General features: G+C 36.2%; 1 protein-coding gene and 1 long non-coding RNA gene across 3 annotated transcripts; one reads left to right on the forward strand and one right to left on the reverse strand.

The window, feature by feature from the left end:
- Positions 1-1,137: 1,137 nt before the first annotated feature.
- LOC147306337 (uncharacterized) lies at positions 1,138-4,976 on the reverse strand. 2 transcript variants are annotated; one of them, XM_086275643.1, is made up of 10 exons: positions 4,627-4,686; positions 4,308-4,452; positions 4,168-4,211; positions 3,996-4,025; positions 3,638-3,682; positions 2,813-2,851; positions 2,615-2,635; positions 2,370-2,514; positions 2,115-2,189; positions 1,138-1,757 (listed from the first exon to the last, which is right to left on the reverse strand). In XM_086275643.1, exons 1-10 carry the CDS (start codon positions 4,678-4,680, stop codon positions 1,645-1,647), a joined length of 711 nt encoding a protein of 236 aa, XP_086131769.1. In that variant the 5' UTR covers positions 4,681-4,686; the 3' UTR covers positions 1,138-1,644. The 2 variants fall into 2 exon arrangements, with proteins under 2 accessions (XP_086131769.1, XP_086131768.1); XM_086275642.1 differs by lacking the exon at positions 1,138-1,757 and having other exon boundaries at positions 2,002-2,189; positions 4,627-4,976.
- Positions 4,977-5,185: 209 nt separating this feature from the next.
- On the forward strand, positions 5,186-10,975 carry LOC147306338 (uncharacterized). Its single transcript, XR_015126496.1, has 4 exons — positions 5,186-5,596; positions 5,693-5,810; positions 7,007-7,058; positions 8,125-10,975. It is a non-coding gene; the product is annotated as an uncharacterized LOC147306338 (long non-coding RNA).
- The last annotated feature ends 9,930 nt before the right edge of the window (positions 10,976-20,905 follow it).

Here is a 20,905-nt window from a genome sequence, read left to right on the forward strand (position 1 = left end):
CTCTTCAAATAAACCATTCCTCTGCAGATGATCTGTTAGCTGTTTGACAACTACTCTTTCAAGGATTTTTGATATGAAAGGAAGGTTGGAGATTGGCCTATAATTAGCTAAGACTGCTGGGTCTAGAGATGGCTTTTTGAGTAAAGGTTTAACTACAGCCAGCTTGAAGGCCTGTGGTACATAGCCGATTATTAGAGATAGGTTGATCATATTTAAGATCGAAGAATTAATTAATGGCAGGACTTCTTTGAGCAGTTTTGTAGGAATGGGGTCTAAAAGACACGTTGATGGTTTGGAGGAAGTAATTATTGAAGTTAACTCAGAAAGATCAATTTGAATGGGGAACTCGACCGAAACAAAGTATAGGTTTTCATTATGTGAATAACTTGGAAATCTTAGCTCAAACAGCTGCAAAACCTGTTTTCCCAGCACGGAGACCTTGAGTTCTATAATATAAGGCCATAAACATGTTTGTCTGAGTCTTCTATCAAAAGTTACAGCTATTTCTATGAAGTTGTACAGAAACGTTTTCTTTCGCCAAGACAGTGCGTTTCTCACTGTTACATGCATTTTGAATGGGGAACTCGACCGAAACAAAGTATAGGTTTTCATTATGTGAATAACTTGGAAATCTTAGCTCAAACAGCTGCAAAACCTGTTTTCCCAGCACGGAGACCTTGAGTTCTATAAGATAAAGCCATAAACATGTTTGTCTGAGTCTTCTATCAAAAGTTACAGCTATTTATATGAAGTTGTACAAAAACGCTTTCTTTCGCCAAGACAGTGCGTTTCTCACTGTTACATGCATTTGAATGGGGAACTCCACCGAAACAAAGTATAGGTTTTCATTATGTGAATAACTTGGAACCCATACGGTAAAAAAATATATTTTGAAATATATTTTGAAATATATTTCAAAATATACAAAAATTGGCCAAAAAATATATGCGCTAAAATACATTTCAAAATATATTTATATATTTTGAAATGTATTTTAGCGCATATATTTTTTGGCCAATTTTTGTATATTTTGAAATATATTTCAAAATATATTTTTTGAAATACATTTCAAAATATATTTATATATTTTGAAATGTATTTTAGCGCATATATTTTTTGGCCAATTTTTGTATATTTTGAAATATATTTCAAAATATAATTGAAAATTAATTAAAAATCTTTCAAAAATATATTTTACCCTTCATATATTTCAGTCGAAGAAAACACATTCACATGTAACAACTGAAAATCTTTATTTGATATCTAAAACAAACACAGCATATAAATCAAGCTAGGAACATACATTATACAACTTTATTTTCATAACATTCTTAAAAATTGTAAAATTTTTAAAAAATAAAAATTATATATATACACACACACACACACACACACACACACACACACACACACACACACACATATATATATATACATACATTTTACTATACAAAATGCAACTGCAACAAACACTTATAAGTAACGATACTGTGAATTTGATGTGAACTGCTATTAACACAATAAAAATGTGATCACTCAAAGATGTTTACTGATCAATAACAAGCAGAGGAATACACACACACATATATATATATATATATAGATAGATATATATATGTGTGTGTGTACGAACATAAAACATATTTAAAATGTAACTTTTTTTTTCTTTTCCAACAGTCTGAGTTCCCCCAGCTTTGAATTGACTGCAATCCCCAAAGCCCCTCTGGATACATTGGGGAACCTCTTCCTTACCGCCACTGTAACAAACAAAAGTCACAGTTCTAGTACTTTTATCAGAGTTAAAATAAAAACATGATTTAAATTAGCTAGCTTCATTTAGCAAACAGATATTTCCGTTTATAGAGATACAGATATATTTTCCACATAATTTTACCTTTTTTTCCCCCCTCGATGGAAAGTCTATCCAGTTCACATTACAGTAATACTAACACCCCTTTTGGTCATCTATCCTTACTCTCCATCATTCAATTTGTTGACCTTCTTTGTCTGAGTCCAACCACTTCAATGCTTCATCACCTATCTGTGCAATTTTTATTGTTGCAAAGTGAGTTACTTGTGCAGTATGCAATTTTAGATACACAGTCTTCACTTACTATATATGGCTGTCATGGTTTCTTTATCAAGGGCAGTTCTTCGCTCTGCGCCGATGTCTGTTTTGCTGTGTCCTCCTATAAAAAGCATTAACATTTGAGTGTCTGGCTAGTTAAATTTCCAAAAATCTGATCTTTGTTCATCTAAACATTTGAACTACAATATTATGCTTTTTGGTAAAGAAACTGGTGACAGAGAAGTAGGCTTTTTAAAATACTATTAGCTAACCATTGGAACTAAGTTTCAAAGCTGTTTACCTTTTAAATTGCTCTGGATCAAAACCTCCAGTGGGAAGACGGCCATCAGAAGAACACGCACCATTGAAGTGGGTGTTTGGGCCTGAAGAGCAGTAGCCCACTGATGTTTCAGAATTTTTACCCCTGTAGCATGTGCTAACTCCACCTGTGGTTGCAATCACATAAAAAGAGTGTTTCAATATAAATTGTTTTTAAAAAACACATTTGAGTTTGCACCTACCTAAATTCTCAGCAAAATTACTTACATATTCAGCATCACTGGAACCCTTTAAATAAATAAACACATACATATGAAGTCAACAATGTTGTTACAGACAGAGTATTACTGGTAAACTAAATGAAAGAAGGAAGAACTCAGAATAACTTAGATGATTGAGTCTTTACACTTTAATAAGAAAGATTGACATTTCGCGGTGGAACAAAGCAGAATCAAAAATACTTACTTTAGAATCCCCAGACGCTTTGCATGAAGAGTTGGGCACCTATAAAGGAGAATATTTAAAGATTAAAAAAAATACACATAACATTGACTGCCATAAAACCACTGAATAAATATCAGAATGTGACAATGTTGCACAACAATCTAAACCTTGTAAGTCATGTATATCTATACAATTCAAGTAAATAGGTACAGCATACATGTTCTGGAGAAAAAACAAACAAACAAACAAGCAAAAAAAACAACAATATATAAGAATCCAGTGGGGTAAAAAATCTCTTCTGAAGAATATAGTTCATTTTGGGTGAAAAACAAAACATTCCTCTAAAATATATATACTGACATCAGCAATCAACATCATGATTGTAATTATTTCCCTACTAGTCCATCTACTGCTCTGTGCATGTGTCAAGCACTACGACTGTATCTATGCATATAAATTCACCATATATATCCTGCAAAAATGTCTTGTTATGGTCAAAAAAAGGCAAACAAACAAAGGCATTCAATCAGAGATGAGAAATTAATCGGGAATATCAATTATATGGTAAATGGCCTGTATTTGTATAGCGCTAGTCCCTAAGGACCCCAAAGCGCTTTACACATTCAGTCATCAACCCATTCACACACTGGTGATGGCAGCTAAAAAAACACAATCCTTATTAAGCAATGTCTAACCAGTAGTACTGGTCTGAATGACAACAAACATAGCTAGTGTTTGGGAAAATCTGTTATAAAACAGTTATTATTTCAATAGTTATGCTTAGCATGTGACATAATATCACGTGACACAGACACTGCGTAAAAAACCACAACAACTAATACTTACTTTAGGAGGATGAGGGAGGGCAGCATCAGGTTGAGACTTTGACATCTGTAAGAGAAAAACTGATGTATTAGAAACAAGTCATTTAAAAATACATTAATGTGGCAGACTGTTCCCTGTTCCGATGCAGTGTACAAGTACAATCAGGGCTGTCACAACAATGGGGCGGTGCCAAGTCGTCGCAACCCTAGGTACAATGTACAAGTACATATAACTACATATGTGAATAAAGCAAGAATCTGTTTAGGTTAGGCACACTGCTGACTGATGCTTGTTAGGTTTATATGATTGCAAACTGCACAAAAACAACAAAGCAACAAAATTAATGGTAATGACAAAAAATTAATTAGATTTTACTTACGTCAGGAAGATCTGCATTCATTTTCATGGGCTAAAATAAATAGGCACAAACATTACTGCTAAACAACCCCAAAAAAACTCCAAAAGGTCTCAAAATGATTAAAAAGGCAAGGAAATGTGGAACATTGTAATTAGTGATTATTAATGAAGGATAACTGTGCTTTGTTTCTAACCTTGGTAATTAAATGCTGTGTAGCCTGAAGGAGAGGTGGGATTTCTGTGAAAGTGAAATTAAATGTGAATAGGTTTTGATAGTTATTGTATATGACAAGTGTAAACACACACATAAAACATGCAATAGTACAGTACTTACTTTCAAGTATTTCATTTTTCAGCCTATCGTTCTCTCTTTTTAGATTCGAGTTCTCTTCTCTCAACTGATTAATGACACGCTGTAGATGTTCAAGTTTCTTTTCATTCCATAACTTTAGATCGTTTTGTTGGTCTGTTGGGTATGCCTAAGAAATGAAACAAAAAACTCTCTCTTTAAAAGCCACCTTCTGTATGAAGGAATGATCTCAAAATGTTTGGGGGGGGGGGGGGGGGTTACACATACATATATATATACACAAAACAGGTATATATATATATATTAGTATATATGTCTGTGTGTGTACGCGGCGAACACTCACCTTTTTCTTAGCTGCCGGTTCGTCTGTGACCTCTGTGGCCTCAAGGAGTTTCATAGAAGGTTTACTTTTTCTCTTAAGCACCTCTGGCTTGGGTGGTTGTTCTTCGATTTCCTTAAGCTTTGTTTGCAAAGTTTTTTCCCTTTCTGAGGAGGCAGAATAATAATAAAAAAGGCTAAAGTACATCATAATATAATTAAGTTACATATTTTGATTAACAAATAAGCGACAATAAAGTAATATTATACTGGAGAAAAGGCACCTGCTAGCTTAATGATGGAGGCTTCATAGACCGGCCACCCGCCTTTTGGCTCCTTGGCGCCTTGTCGCCACTCCACCAAATAAATGTCCTTTTCCTCCAAACCGTTTAAGTATTCCTCCTCATCAAAATCCCGAATGTGTTCAGTCGGCAGAATTGAGAACTTTCCATCTTCCGACCACTTAATTAACGCGAACATTATCCGCTTGTGTCTTCCCGTCTGTATATCGGCCTTTCGCGCCTCAAACGTCGGTTATATTTCAAAAAAAAGGGGGGGGGAGGGGGGGGAAGAAACAACAACTAATAATTTTTTTTATTACTATTATTAATATTTTTTGCGCGTTCATTGCACATGTTTGGGAATATTTCAATATTTACTTTTTATTTTATCTTTATTTATAAAAAGCACAATGGCAACGCGCATGCGCATACTCTGCTCCGCTCATTAACCTTTACACTTTCACACAACCTACAGATCTAGAACGAAGACGCTGCATTTTTTGAATAATCTCTGGCGAGCATAGATTTCATAGAAAAAACATATTATATTGTTTTAAGTACCTTTTTTTCGATTAATCCTGTGACGTACAAAGACGGACGTTTTTGGGACTTTACGTTTAAGTTTTTAAAGTTTTTGTTAAGGTCTCCATTGCGTGTGCAGACGCTCGCGGAAGAAGACGCTGAAATTTTGCGAACTCCCTGGAAAACTGCTCGGTAAGCATATATTTCACTACATTTATTTTATATGTTGCAGTTTCTGTTTTACAATCCTCGATGTTTTCTTCAATGTGATTTTAATGTCATCAACAGGTCACGTGTGAGTCAAAATGAGCGAGCCTCCTGAAAGGATTCCGTATAAACGTTATCTAACTGATCCTGAAGAGGAAATTCCTTCAAGAACCAAACGGAGATGGGCACAAAAAGAAAGGTGTGTTGGTAATGTAATATCCCTCACTCTTTACCCTGGAGGGTCTTAGGGTCGATTTGTGGCTTTTTCAAATTTCGATTACATGCCATTTGCACAGTGTTGAATGGAATATAGCGAAAGTCTGCAAAAAAAAGTTCGGTCACATTTACTGTTAAAATTTCAGTATGACTTCCGGAAATTAGCTTCAGTGGCTAAGCTAGCGATAAACTTACGCTATCGGACCTAGCTAGTGGTCGATTTGTGCCCCCATTGAAACCCATTATAAACGCTATTTTTCACGCCAGAAAAATTACGGTCAAATCGATCGTGATCGGTAATGCTTCCGCTTCCGCTTGCAGTACTGGCCTTAGAGTTGTAATTTTTTTATTTGTCCACCGGGTGGCGCCCTTGCTTCACATTTGACCTCTGCTGGAAAACAGCGGGCTGATCGTGCGGGACCATTTTTTGGTCCCTAGGACCATGAGAGGGTGCTTTTTTTTTTTTAATATATTAATATATAAAATATATAAATATATATAAAAAATATTAATATATACATTTTTTATAGCGCTTTTTTGGGCGTGGTCGATTTGTGGCTCTAAGACCGATAGTGTATGCATTTTTCTAAGACCCTCCAGGGGTTAACATTAACGAATGCCATAGGGCCGCACAATCAATAAATCTAGTGGCAATCACTAAGGATGCCACAATTATGTAATCGTTCAAAGTGGCAAATAATTGTCCACTGCATGCTTAAGATGTTTGTTTGTTTTTTATCAAGAATAAACAAAGCCAATGTGTAATAGACATTTGGGGCTTAATACTCCAGAATAGCATTGAAGGATTTTCAATTAGTGTTTTCAGCTTATGTTCTTGTAAAAATAGGACATGCAGTTGCTTAAAACAATGGTATAAACATCATTCTAAGTAAATTTTATCAAATGTAATTAATAGCCACAATGAAAATTGTAAGGAAAAAATGATCTTTATAAATTACCATACCATAAGGTACTCTGGCTCCCAAATGAATGATCTGGAGTTGGAGTTGGCTCTTTTAAACAGGGAATGTAGCTAGGCTATGTCTAATCTGCTTATTACTGATCAATAAACATCTTTATAAGTGATCACATCTTTATCGTGTTAATAGCAGTTCACTTAGAGTTCAAATATAGCAATAAGCAATTTCTATTTTCTTTATTGTATATTTTCTTTTTCAGAATTAAGGTTGCAGAAGAAGAACTTCAGAATGTTATCAAGGAATGTCAAAAGGTATGCCTTATGATATGATTGGTGGTTCAATTTGCATTTTTGTAAATTCATAAATGAACAGTTCAACCAAAAATGTAAATTCTCTAATCAATTGCTCACTCTTAAGTTGCTCACTCTTATAAACCTGTATGAATTTCTTTTGAACAAAATAATGTTGATAACCAAACAGTTGCTGGTCCCCATTGACATAGTATGGACATAGTATGAAATAACAACACTATGGAAGTCAGTAGGGACAAGAAACTGGTTACCAACATTCTTGAAAATATCTTCTTTTGTGTTCAACAGAACAAAGAAATAGGTTTAGAACAACTTGAGGGTGATGATTACCAAAATAACATTTTATTCCTTTTATCTTATCATCCATTTTATCTTATCCCTTAGCATTTAATTACCTCAGTTATAACAAATAATAAATGCTTGATTCATATTAATATTAATAATAATCTTATTGGTCTCTTTTTAAGGTTAGTGTTGGAATACAAACATTTTGGGTTAACTGTAATGAAAACACTTTTAATGCATAAACCTAAATTAAATTTATTCTGAGTATTGGACTATAGATTTCTCGAAATAAGTACACAATAGTTAGTTGAATTTTCAAGTCAAGAAATGAAATCAAAAAGATCATTACATTTCTAGACATTATTTTTTAAAGAATATTCATGAATTAGTGCATTGAACAAGAAAAAATAAAACAAGTAATCATTGTTCTAATTATGATTTTTACGGTAATTTCTACTTTCTACTGCAATCATATATTCTTACAGAATTTATCATGAAAGAAAGCACTAAGCATTCATTTTGACAGCCTAAGCACACTTAGATTTTGGCAAGACTGAATGGACATGTCAAATAGTGCACAATTAGTGAATGAGACCAATTTCAAATTTCTGCTGTAATGTTAAAAAAAGAGATGCATAAATACAGAGAAGACGGTTACAGGGCAGATCTCACCGATATAGACATGAATGCGTCTATGAGTCCACTAGGTTAATGCTCTTACACTGAAGATTTGCTTACAGGACCCATAATCATAATTCTCTCTCTCGCTTCTCTTTTCAAGGAAATCCCAGACACCCTTCCAGAAGACAGAACTCTGCTGATGACTAATGATGAAGAGTGCACTGCAGGTCCTGTTCAGATAGAGGTCCCAGTGGATTCAGGTCAAACTAAAGAGCAAAATCAACTACTACTTCTGGCACTTAAGCTCAAACACAGTTTGACCAATGACTGTCTTGAAGATATCATGAAAATCCTTAATGTTGTTGGTGGCAGTGATGCAGCATGCAGGACAAAATATTCATTTTACAAAGCTTTTGATGATACAAAAGACATCATGAAAATCTGTTATGTGTGTGAACAGTGCAGTAATATAATGTCAGCTGAACTGGACCAAGTTCATTGTGTTCAATGCAACAGCACCTATGACAAAGCAAGTAGGTTTACCAATAACTTTTTCATATACCTCTCCTTGGAAGATCAACTCAAAAATCTCTTGAGAATGCCAGGAATTACAGATGAATTAATAGGAAGGCAAACAGAAACATCTACTTCTCTCAGTGACATTTGTGATGGTTTTTTGTATCAGAAAGCTTTAAGTGGTTCAGAAACGGCCCTTCAAACCCTCAGCTTAACATTTAGCTGTGATGGTGTGCCAGTTTTTAAAAAGTCCCCTTGTAGTATTTGGCCCCTTTTTTGCACCATTAATGAATTGCCATTGAAAACAAGACAGGATAATGTACTCCTTTGTGCACTATGGTTCGGGGATGAGAAGCCTCACATGAGAAGTTTCTTAAAACCTTTCATTGATGAGTGTGTGGGCCTACAGGACAGTGGTTTCACATGGGAAGATGACAAAGGCGTTTCTGTCAATACAAAAGTAATCCCTCTAATTCTAATGAGTGACTCAGTTGCCAGACCTGTGATCCAAAATTTTAAACAGTTTAATGGTGAATATGGATGCTCCTACTGCCTTCATGAAGGAAAGGTAGTTGAAAAAGGCAGAGGATTCACTCGTGTATATCCTTTTCAGAAGGACATTCAGCTCCGCAATCAGGAACAAACTAATGAATTTGTAGAAGCTGCGCTACAGTCTGGTAAAGCTGTTATGGGTGTTAAAGGGCCAAGTATGTTGTGTAGACTTCCCAGTTTTGATATTATCGAAGGGTCTGTCCCAGACTATATGCATTCAGTACTTCTGGGTGTTGCAAGAACTGTAACAGGGCTGTGGTTAAACAGTGAAAACCATGAAAAGCACTGGTATATAGGTAGGTCTACAAAACTGTTAGATGAAATGCTTTTAAAGATTAAACCGCCATGTAATGTACCTCGTGTGCCAAGGTCTGTCACATTGAGGAAATTTTGGAAAGCCCATGAGTGGTATATGTGGCTCTTTTATTATAGCTTACCTGTACTGAAAGGTGTATTGCCAGAACCACTACTGAATCACTGGTCTAAACTAGTCAAGGGAGTATCCCTTCTGTTGGGCGAAAATATAACTAGAGAGCAGATTACTGAGTCTGAGGCACTTCTAACAGATTTTGTGAAAGACATGGAGGTATTCTATGGGGAAGCTAATCTGTCTTATAATGTCCATCTTTGCCTCCATTTACCAAGGAGTGTAGTTAACTGGGGGCCTTTGTGGGCTCATTCCGCCTTTGTGTTTGAGTCTTACAATGCTAAACTACTAGACATGATCAAAAGCACTCAAGGGGTTGCGCTACAGATTGTAAAAATGTTCTGGCTACAGAAGGCCTTACCATTTTATGGCCAGACTTTACTGAAAGATGCCTCAAATGAATGCAAGGAGATATTTGAATCTCTAACAAGACCTAAACAGTTAAAAGATGTAACTCGCACACATGGTATCACTGCACTTAATCATCCTAAAGTGCGATTAATTAGGAGGGATGACTATATGGCACTGAGTCGTTATGGGGTACAAAGGAGCAGAGTAAAGTACTTTCAACGAATCATTACAAATGGCGAGGTGTTTCACTCAGAAGATTACAGTCGTGTAGTCAAACGTAATTCATTCACTGTTATGTTGAATGATGATGATCAAAATTTCTTTAACATTAAACGATTTGTAATATGTCAAAATGAAAGTGGAGAGACGTGTTATGCCATTGGAAGATTCTATGAACGAGCAAAGCATAGTCTCTGTGCCTCAAATCCAAGTTATTTTGAACCAGTATCAAAACGTCTTGGGCATCTGACAGGTATTCTTGCTGCAGAGATCAAATGCAAATGTCTGATCATTCACACTGAAAAACTAAAAGTCAATTACATTTTTAGACTCATTAATCAGTGTGAATTCCTTAAATAAGGTTAAACACGAGAAAACATGATTTTCTGCCATGTGGTATTTTTCTGAAGTGATTTTAAACCAGTTCATAAAAAAAACATACATAATTAAACATTAAATGGCAAAACGTCAGATATACATTACATTAAATTAACATGGCCTACTTACCAGCACTGGAGGGGGAAAACACAAAATAACAAAGCAAAATGGGGGTAGGCAGAGGACAGAGGACACACTTCTTTTTATAGGTTTTGGGCTTTTGTTGTGTAACTAGAAGGGAATCTCAGTTTCTGAACACTTCATCAGCAAACTATTGTTTTGATGCTCATCTATGAGTCATATGAGCTCATCAATGATCCACAGGACATCTGAAAATACCCTGCCATCAGTGGCACACAGCCAGTCATGAGCATAATAACTGTTGTAACATAGTGATTGTTCGCTTAATTTGAAGTGCTGTTTAATTTTGCTCAACAAAATGAACATTGTGCTTATGATTTTTGTATAATCTGTAAAAAAGAAAAAAGAAAAATGACCAAAGACTTAATGGTCAAACTCAACTTTTTAACTCTGAGGGAGATGGAGAATGAGCCTATTTTCAAAAAAAGTGGACTGTTTCTTTAAGTACTATATTGTATATATTGTCAAAAACTAAAGTGTATTGTATTTTGTGTACTGTATCAATGACTATTAATTTCAAAGTCAAGTGAATGCTAATATTGTCTAATGTGAAATACTGTAAGCAAATGAATAAATAACCTAATTCTTGCTAGACCTTTGACTGTGTTTTGTTTGAATCCAACTGTGTTTGCAGATGTGATTAGATGCAGATGTTGTTACTTTTATTATTATTATGGCACTAAATACATTTTAACCTCCTAAGACCCGAACTCTTCCACGACATGCATTTTTAATTTCTCTTTGATATTTGGGCATATTGGGACCCGATGAATGTAAAAACAAAGAATTACCAGATTTTCTTTTAACTTATTTTTGTTTTTAAGAAAAATAAGAGCCACAAATGAGGATATTTGTTTAAAATTTTGATAGAACAGTAGCAGTATAATGTCCTCGGATATGGATATCAGGCCCTTGTAGAGCAAAATTGAGTATTTTGGTCTAAATAACCCAAAATGTGACGTCCACATATGTGGACACCAGGTCCAAAGAGGTTAAATAAGGGATACTTTGAAATATATTCTACTGAAAGGTTGGAAATGTATTTTCTTGAACGCAAATATCTTTTGAAATGTATTTTGGTTTGAAAGAAATATATTTTAAATTTCAAAAATATATTTTTTTGGAGCATCACAAATACAAAATATATTTACCATATATTTGAAATATATTTTGGCCAGGAAAAATGTATTTTTTTACCGTATGGGAAATCTTAGCTCAAACAGCTGCAAAACCTGTTTTCCCAGCACGGAGACCTTGAGTTCTATAAGATAAAGCCATAAACATGTTTGTCTGAGTCTTCTATCAAAAGTTACGGCTATTTATATGAAGTTGTACAAAAACGCTTTCTTTCGCCAAGACAGTGCGTTTCTCACTGTTACATGCATTTGAATGGGGAACTCGACCGAAACAAAGTATAGGTTTTCATTATGTGAATAACTTGGAAATCTTAGCTCAAACAGCTGCAAAACCTGTTTGCCCAGCACGGAGACCTTGAGTTCTATAAGATAAAGCCATAAACATGTGTAACCGAGTCTTCTATCAAAAGTTACAGCTATTTATATGAAGTTGTACAAAAACGCTTTCTTTCGCCAAGACAGTGCGTTTCTCACTGTTACATGCATTTGAATGGGGAACTCGACCGAAACAAAGTATAGGTTTTCATTATGTGAATAACTTGGAAATCTTAGCTCAAACAGCTGCAAAACCTGTTTTCCCAGCACGGAGACCTTGAGTTCTATAATATAAGGCCATAAACATGTTTGTCTGAGTCTTCTATCAAAAGTTAGGGCTATTTATATGAAGTTGTACAAAAACGCTTTCTTTCGCCAAGACAGTGCGTTTCTCACTGTTACATGCATTTGAATGGGGAACTCGACCGAAACAAAGTATAGGTTTTCATTATGTGAATAACTTGGAAATCTTAGCTCAAACAGCTGCAAAACCTGTTTGCCCAGCACGGAGACCTTGAGTTCTATAATACAAGGCCATAAACATGTTTGTCTGAGTCTTCTATCAAAAGTTACAGCTATTTCTATGAAGTTGTACAAAAACGTTTTCTTTCGCCAAGACAGTGCGTTTATCACTGTTACATGCATTTGAATGGGGAACTCGACCGAAACAAAGTATAGGTTTTCATTATGTGAATAACTTGGAAATCTTAGCTCAAACAGCTGCAAAACCTGTTTTCCCAGCACGGAGACCTTGAGTTCTATAAGATAAAGCCATAAACATGTTTGTCTGAGTCTTCTATCAAAAGTTACAGCTATTTATATGAAGTTGTACAAAAACGCTTTCTTTCGCCAAGACAGTGCGTTTCTCACTGTTACATGCATTTGAATGGGGAACTCGACCGAAACAAAGTATAGGTTTTCATTATGTGAATAACTTGGAAATCTTAGCTCAAACAGCTGCAAAACCTGTTTTCCCAGCACGGGAACCTTGAGTTCTATAAGATAAAGCCATAAACATGTGTATCCGAGTCTTCTATCAAAAGTTACAGCTATTCATATGAAGTTGTACAAAAACGCTTTCTTTCGCCAAGACAGTGCGTTTCTCACTGTTACATGCATTTGAATGGGGAACTCCACCGAAACAAAGTATAAGTTTTCATTATGTGAATAACTTGGGAATCTTAGCTCAAACAGCTGCAAAACCTGTTTTCCCAGCACGGAGACCTTGAGTTCTATAATATAAGGCCATAAACATGTTTGTCTGAGTCTTCTATCAAAAGTTACAGCTATTTATATGAAGTTGTACAAAAACGTTTTCTTTCACCAAGACAGTGCGTTTCTCACTGTTACATGCATTTGAATGGGGAACTCGACCGAAACAAAGTATAGGTTTTCATTATGTGAATAACTTGGAAATCTTAGCTCAAACAGCTGCAAAACCTGTTTGCCCAGCACGGAGACCTTGAGTTCTATAAGATAAAGCCATAAACATGTGTAACCGAGTCTTCTATCAAAAGTTACAGCTATTCATATGAAGTTGTACAAAAACGCTTTCTTTCGCCAAGACAGTGCGTTTCTCACTGTTACATGCATTTGAATGGGGAACTCGACCGAAACAAAGTATAGGTTTTCATTATGTGAATAACTTGGAAATCTTAGCTCAAACAGCTGCAAAACCTGTTTGCCCAGCACGGAGACCTTGAGTTCTATAATACAAGGCCATAAACATGTTTGTCTGAGTCTTCTATCAAAAGTTACAGCTATTTCTATGAAGTTGTACAAAAACGTTTTCTTTCGCCAAGACAGTGCGTTTCTCACTGTTACATGCATTTGAATGGGGAACTCGACCGAAACAAAGTATAGGTTTTCATTATGTGAATAACTTGGAAATCTTAGCTCAAACAGCTGCAAAACCTGTTTTCCCAGCACGGAGACCTTGAGTTCTATAAGATAAAGCCATAAACATGTTTGTCTGAGTCTTCTATCAAAAGTTACAGCTATTTATATGAAGTTGTACAAAAACGCTTTCTTTCGCCAAGACAGTGCGTTTCTCACTGTTACATGCATTTGAATGGGGAACTCGACCGAAACAAAGTATAGGTTTTCATTATGTGAATAACTTGGAAATCTTAGCTCAAACAGCTGCAAAACCTGTTTTCCCAGCACGGGAACCTTGAGTTCTATAAGATAAAGCCATAAACATGTGTATCCGAGTCTTCTATCAAAAGTTACAGCTATTCATATGAAGTTGTACAAAAACGCTTTCTTTCGCCAAGACAGTGCGTTTCTCACTGTTACATGCATTTGAATGGGGAACTCCACCGAAACAAAGTATAAGTTTTCATTATGTGAATAACTTGGGAATCTTAGCTCAAACAGCTGCAAAACCTGTTTTCCCAGCACGGAGACCTTGAGTTCTATAATACAAGGCCATAAACATGTTTGTCTGAGTCTTCTATCAAAAGTTACAGCTATTTCTATGAAGTTGTACAAAAACGTTTTCTTTCGCCAAGACAGTGCGTTTCTCACTGTTACATGCATTTGAATGGGGAACTCGACCGAAACAAAGTATAGGTTTTCATTATGTGAATAACTTGGAAATCTTAGCTCAAACAGCTGCAAAACCTGTTTGCCCAGCACGGGAACCTTGAGTTCTATAAGATAAAGCCATAAACATGTGTATCCGAGTCTTCTATCAAAAGTTACAGCTATTCATATGAAGTTGTACAAAAACGCTTTCTTTCGCCAAGACAGTGCGTTTCTCACTGTTACATGCATTTGAATGGGGAACTCCACCGAAACAAAGTATAAGTTTTCATTATGTGAATAACTTGGGAATCTTAGCTCAAACAGCTGCAAAACCTGTTTGCCCAGCACGGAGACCTTGAGTTCTATAATATAAGGCCATAAACATGTTTGTCTGAGTCTTCTATCAAAAGTTACAGCTATTTCTATGAAGTTGTACAAAAACGTTTTCTTTCGCCAAGACAGTGCGTTTCTCACTGTTACATGCATTTGAATGGGGAACTCCACCGAAACAAAGTATAGGTTTTCATTATGTGAATAACTTGGAAATCTTAGCTCAAACAGCTGCAAAACCTGTTTTCCCAGCACGGGAACCTTGAGTTCTATAAGATAAAGCCATAAACATGTTTGTCTGAGTCTTCTATCAAAAGTTACAGCTATTTATATGAAGTTGTACAAAAACGCTTTCTTTCGCCAAGACAGTGCGTTTCTCACTGTTACATGCATTTGAATGGGGAACTCGACCGAAACAAAGTATAGGTTTTCATTATGTGAATAACTTGGAAATCTTAGCTCAAACAGCTGCAAAACCTGTTTGCCCAGCACGGAGACCTTGAGTTCTATAAGATAAAGCCATAAACATGTGTATCCGAGTCTTCTATCAAAAGTTACAGCTATTCATATGAAGTTGTACAAAAACGCTTTCTTTCGCCAAGACAGTGCGTTTCTCACTGTTACATGCATTTGAATGGGGAACTCGACCGAAACAAAGTATAGGTTTTCATTATGTGAATAACTTGGAAATCTTAGCTCAAACAGCTGCAAAACCTGTTTGCCCAGCACGGAGACCTTGAGTTCTATAAGATAAAGCCATAAACATGTGTATCCGAGTCTTCTATCAAAAGTTACAGCTATTTATATGAAGTTGTACAAAAACGCTTTCTTTCGCCAAGACAGTGCGTTTCTCACTGTTACATGCATTTGAATGGGGAACTCGACCGAAACAAAGTATAGGTTTTCATTATGTGAATAACTTGGAAATCTTAGCTCAAACAGCTGCAAAACCTGTTTTCCCAGCACGGAGACCTTGAGTTCTATAATACAAGGCCATAAACATGTTTGTCTGAGTCTTCTATCAAAAGTTACAGCTATTTCTATGAAGTTGTACAAAAACGCTTTCTTTCGCCAAGACAGTGCGTTTCTCACTGTTACATGCATTTGAATGGTGAACTCGACCGAAACAAAGTATAGGTTTTCATTATGTGAATAACTTGGAAATCTTAGCTCAAACAGCTGCAAAACCTGTTTGCCCAGCACGGAGACCTTGAGTTCTATAATACAAGGCCATAAACATGTTTGTCTGAGTCTTCTATCAAAAGTTACAGCTATTTCTATGAAGTTGTACAAAAACGTTTTCTTTCGCCAAGACAGTGCGTTTCTCACTGTTACATGCATTTGAATGGGGAACTCGACCGAAACAAAGTATAGGTTTTCATTATGTGAATAACTTGGAAATCTTAGCTCAAACAGCTGCAAAACCTGTTTTCCCAGCACGGAGACCTTGAGTTCTATAAGATAAAGCCATAAACATGTTTGTCTGAGTCTTCTATCAAAAGTTACAGCTATTTATATGAAGTTGTACAAAAACGCTTTCTTTCGCCAAGACAGTGCGTTTCTCACTGTTACATGCATTTGAATGGGGAACTCGACCGAAACAAAGTATAGGTTTTCATTATGTGAATAACTTGGAAATCTTAGCTCAAACAGCTGCAAAACCTGTTTGCCCAGCACGGAGACCTTGAGTTCTATAAGATAAAGCCATAAACATGTTTGTCTGAGTCTTCTATCAAAAGTTACAGCTATTTATATGAAGTTGTACAAAAACGCTTTCTTTCGCCAAGACAGTGCGTTTCTCACTGTTACATGCATTTGAATGGGGAACTCGACCGAAACAAAGTATAGGTTTTCATTATGTGAATAACTTGGAAATCTTAGCTCAAACAGCTGCAAAACCTGTTTGCCCAGCACGGAGACCTTGAGTTCTATAAGATAAAGCCATAAACATGTGTAACCGAGTCTTCTATCAAAAGTTACAGCTATTCATATGAAGTTGTACAAAAACGCTTTCTTTCGCCAAGACAGTGCGTTTCTCACTGTTACATGCATTTTGAATGGGGAACTCGACCGAAACAAAGTATAGGTTTTCATTATGTGAATAACTTGGAAATCTTAGCTCAAACAGCTGGAAAACCTGTTTTCCCAGCACGTAGACCTTGAGTTCTATAAGATAAAGCCATAAACATGTTTGTCTGAGTCTTCTATCAAAAGTTACAGCTATTTATATGAAGTTGTACAAAATAGCTTTCTTTCGCCAAGACAGTGCGTTTCTCACTGTTACATGCATTTGAATGGGGAACTCCACCGAAACAAAGTATAGGTTTTCATTATGTGAATAACTTGGAAATCTTAGCTCAAACAGCTGCAAAACCTGTTTGCCCAGCACGGAGACCTTGAGTTCTATAATATAAGGCCATAAACATGTTTGTCTGAGTCTTCTATCAAAAGTTAGGGCTATTTATATGAAGTTGTACAAAAACGCTTTCTTTCGCCAAGACAGTGCGTTTCTCACTGTTACATGCATTTGAATGGGGAACTCGACCGAAACAAAGTATAGGTTTTCATTATGTGAATAACTTGGAAATCTTAGCTCAAACAGCTGCAAAACCTGTTTGCCCAGCACGGAGACCTTGAGTTCTATAATACAAGGCCATAAACATGTTTGTCTGAGTCTTCTATCAAAAGTTACAGCTATTTCTATGAAGTTGTACAAAAACGTTTTCTTTCGCCAAGACAGTGCGTTTCTCACTGTTACATGCATTTGAATGGGGAACTCCACCGAAACAAAGTATAGGTTTTCATTATGTGAATAACTTGGAAATCTTAGCTCAAACAGCTGCAAAACCTGTTTTCCCAGCACGGAGACCTTGAGTTCTATAAGATAAAGCCATAAACATGTTTGTCTGAGTCTTCTATCAAAAGTTACAGCTATTTATATGAAGTTGTACAAAAACGCTTTCTTTCGCCAAGACAGTGCGTTTCTCACTGTTACATGCATTTGAATGGGGAACTCCACCGAAACAAAGTATAGGTTTTCATTATGTGAATAACTTGGAAATCTTAGCTCAAACAGCTGCAAAACCTGTTTGCCCAGCATGGGAACCTTGAGTTCTATAAGATAAAGCCATAAACATGTGTATCCGAGTCTTCTATCAAAAGTTACAGCTATTCATATGAAGTTGTACAAAAACGCTTTCTTTCGCCAAGACAGTGCGTTTCTCACTGTTACATGCATTTGAATGGGGAACTCCACCGAAACAAAGTATAAGTTTTCATTATGTGAATAACTTGGGAATCTTAGCTCAAACAGCTGCAAAACCTGTTTGCCCAGCATGGAGACCTTGAGTTCTATAAGATAAAGCCATAAACATGTGTATCCGAGTCTTCTATCAAAAGTTACAGCTATTTATATGAAGTTGTACAAAAACGCTTTCTTTCGCCAAGACAGTGCGTTTCTCACTGTTACATGCATTTGAATGGGGAACTCGACCGAAACAAAGTATAGGTTTTCATTATGTGAATAACTTGGAAATCTTAGCTCAAACAGCTGCAAAACCTGTTTGCCCAGCACGGAGACCTTGAGTTCTATAAGATAAAGCCATAAACATGTGTATCCGAGTCTTCTATCAAAAGTTACAGCTATTTATATGAAGTTGTACAAAAACGTTTTCTTTCGCCAAGACAGTGCGTTTCTCACTGTTACATGCATTTGAATGGGGAACTCGACCGAAACAAAGTATAGGTTTTCATTATGTGAATAACTTGGAAATCTTAGCTCAAACAGCTGCAAAACCTGTTTGCCCAGCACGGAGACCTTGAGTTCTATAAGATAAAGCCATAAACATGTGTAACCGAGTCTTCTATCAAAAGTTACAGCTATTTATATGAAGTTGTACAAAAACGCTTTCTTTCGCCAAGACAGTGCGTTTCTCACTGTTACATGCATTTTGAATGGGGAACTCGACCGAAACAAAGTATAGGTTTTCATTATGTGAATAACTTGGAAATCTTAGCTCAAACAGCTGGAAAACCTGTTTTCCCAGCACGTAGACCTTGAGTTCTATAAGATAAAGCCATAAACATGTTTGTCTGAGTCTTCTATCAAAAGTTACAGCTATTTATATGAAGTTGTACAAAAACGCTTTCTTTCGCCAAGACAGTGCGTTTCTCACTGTTACATGCATTTGAATGGGGAACTCGACCGAAACAAAGTATAGGTTTTCATTATGTGAATAACTTGGAAATCTTAGCTCAAACAGCTGCAAAACCTGTTTTCCCAGCACGGAGACCTTGAGTTCTATAAGATAAAGCCACAAACATGTGTATCCGAGTCTTCTATCAAAAGTTACGGCTATTTATATGAAGTTGTACAAAAACGCTTTCTTTCGCCAAGACAGTGCGTTTCTCACTGTTACATGCATTTGAATGGGAAACTCGACCGAAACAAAGTATAGGTTTTCATTATGTGAATAACTTGGAAATCTTAGCTCAAACAGCTGCAAAACCTGTTTGCCCAGCACGGAGACCTTGAGTTCTATAATACAAGGCCATAAACATGTTTGTCTGAGTCTTCTATCAAAAGTTACAGCTATTTCTATGAAGTTGTACAAAAACGTTTTCTTTTGCCAAGACAGTGCGTTTCTCACTGTTACATGCATTTGAATGGGGAACTCGACCGAAACAAAGTATAGGTTTTCATTATGTGAATAACTTGGAAATCTTAGCTCAAACAGCTGCAAAACCTGTTTGCCCAGCACGGAGACCTTGAGTTCTATAAGATAAAGCCATAAACATGTGTAACCGAGTCTTCTATCAAAAGTTACAGCTATTTATATGAAGTTGTACAAAAACGCTTTCTTTCGCCAAGACAGTGCGTTTCTCACTGTTACATGCATTTTGAATGGGGAACTCGACCGAAACAAAGTATAGGTTTTCATTATGTGAATAACTTGGAAATCTTAGCTCAAACAGCTGGAAAACCTGTTTTCCCAGCACGTAGACCTTGAGTTCTATAAGATAAAGCTATAAACATGTTTGTCTGAGTCTTCTATCAAAAGTTACAGCTATTTATATGAAGTTGTACAAAAACGCTTTCTTTCGCCAAGACAGTGCGTTTCTCACTGTTACATGCATTTGAATGGGGAACTCGACCGAAACAAAGTATAGGTTTTCATTATGTGAATAACTTGGAAATCTTAGCTCAAACAGCTGCAAAACCTGTTTTCCCAGCACGGAGACCTTGAGTTCTATAATATAAGGCCATAAACATGTTTGTCTGAGTCTTCTATCAAAAGTTAGGGCTATTTATATGAAGTTGTACAAAAACGCTTTCTTTCGCCAAGACAGTGCGTTTCTCACTGTTACATGCATTTGAATGGGGAACTCGACCGAAACAAAGTATAGGTTTTCATTATGTGAATAACTTGGAAATCTTAGCTCAAACAGCTGCAAAACCTGTTTGCCCAGCACGGAGACCTTGAGTTCTATAAGATAAAGCCATAAACATGTGTATCCGAGTCTTCTATCAAAAGTTACAGCTATTTATATGAAGTTGTACAAAAACGCTTTCTTTCGCCAAGACAGTGCGTTTCTCACTGTTACATGCATTTGAATGGGGAACTCGACCGAAACAAAGTATAGGTTTTAATTATGTGAATAACTTGGAAATCTTAGCTCAAACAGCTGCAAAACCTGTTTGCCCAGCACGGAGACCTTGAGTTCTATAAGATAAAGCCATAAACATGTGTAACCGAGTCTTCTATCAAAAGTTACAGCTATTTATATGAAGTTGTACAAAAACGCTTTCTTTCGCCAAGACAGTGCGTTTCTCACTGTTACATGCATTTTGAATGGGGAACTCGACCGAAACAAAGTATAGGTTTTCATTATGTGAATAACTTGGAAATCTTAGCTCAAACAGCTGGAAAACCTGTTTTCCCAGCACGTAGACCTTGAGTTCTATAAGATAAAGCCATAAACATGTTTGTCTGAGTCTTCTATCAAAAGTTACAGCTATTTATATGAAGTTGTACAAAAACGCTTTC

Source organism: Aulonocara sp. 'chitande type north' Nkhata Bay, linkage group LG19 (assembly GCF_057382095.1).
Source record: "Aulonocara sp. 'chitande type north' Nkhata Bay isolate Kocher_YH1m ecotype deep benthic linkage group LG19, A_spYH_male_GT1.1, whole genome shotgun sequence".
NCBI lineage: Eukaryota > Metazoa > Chordata > Actinopteri > Cichliformes > Cichlidae > Aulonocara > Aulonocara sp. 'chitande type north' Nkhata Bay.

What these genes read in the sequence shown, in the direction of transcription:
- LOC147306337 (XM_086275642.1), bottom strand. Translation starts at nt 4,812, where the DNA reads ATGATGTACTTTAGCCTTTTTTATTATTATTCTGCCTCCTCAGAAAGG. An exon ending in AACCGGCAGCTAAGAAAAAG is followed by an intron (nt 4,453 to 4,626) that starts GTGAGTGTTCGC and finishes TTCATTTCTTAG; the next exon opens with GCATACCCAACAGACCAACA. An exon ending in AAGCGTCTGGGGATTCTAAA is followed by an intron (nt 2,636 to 2,812) that starts GTAAGTATTTTT and finishes ATTTATTTAAAG; the next exon opens with GGTTCCAGTGATGCTGAATA.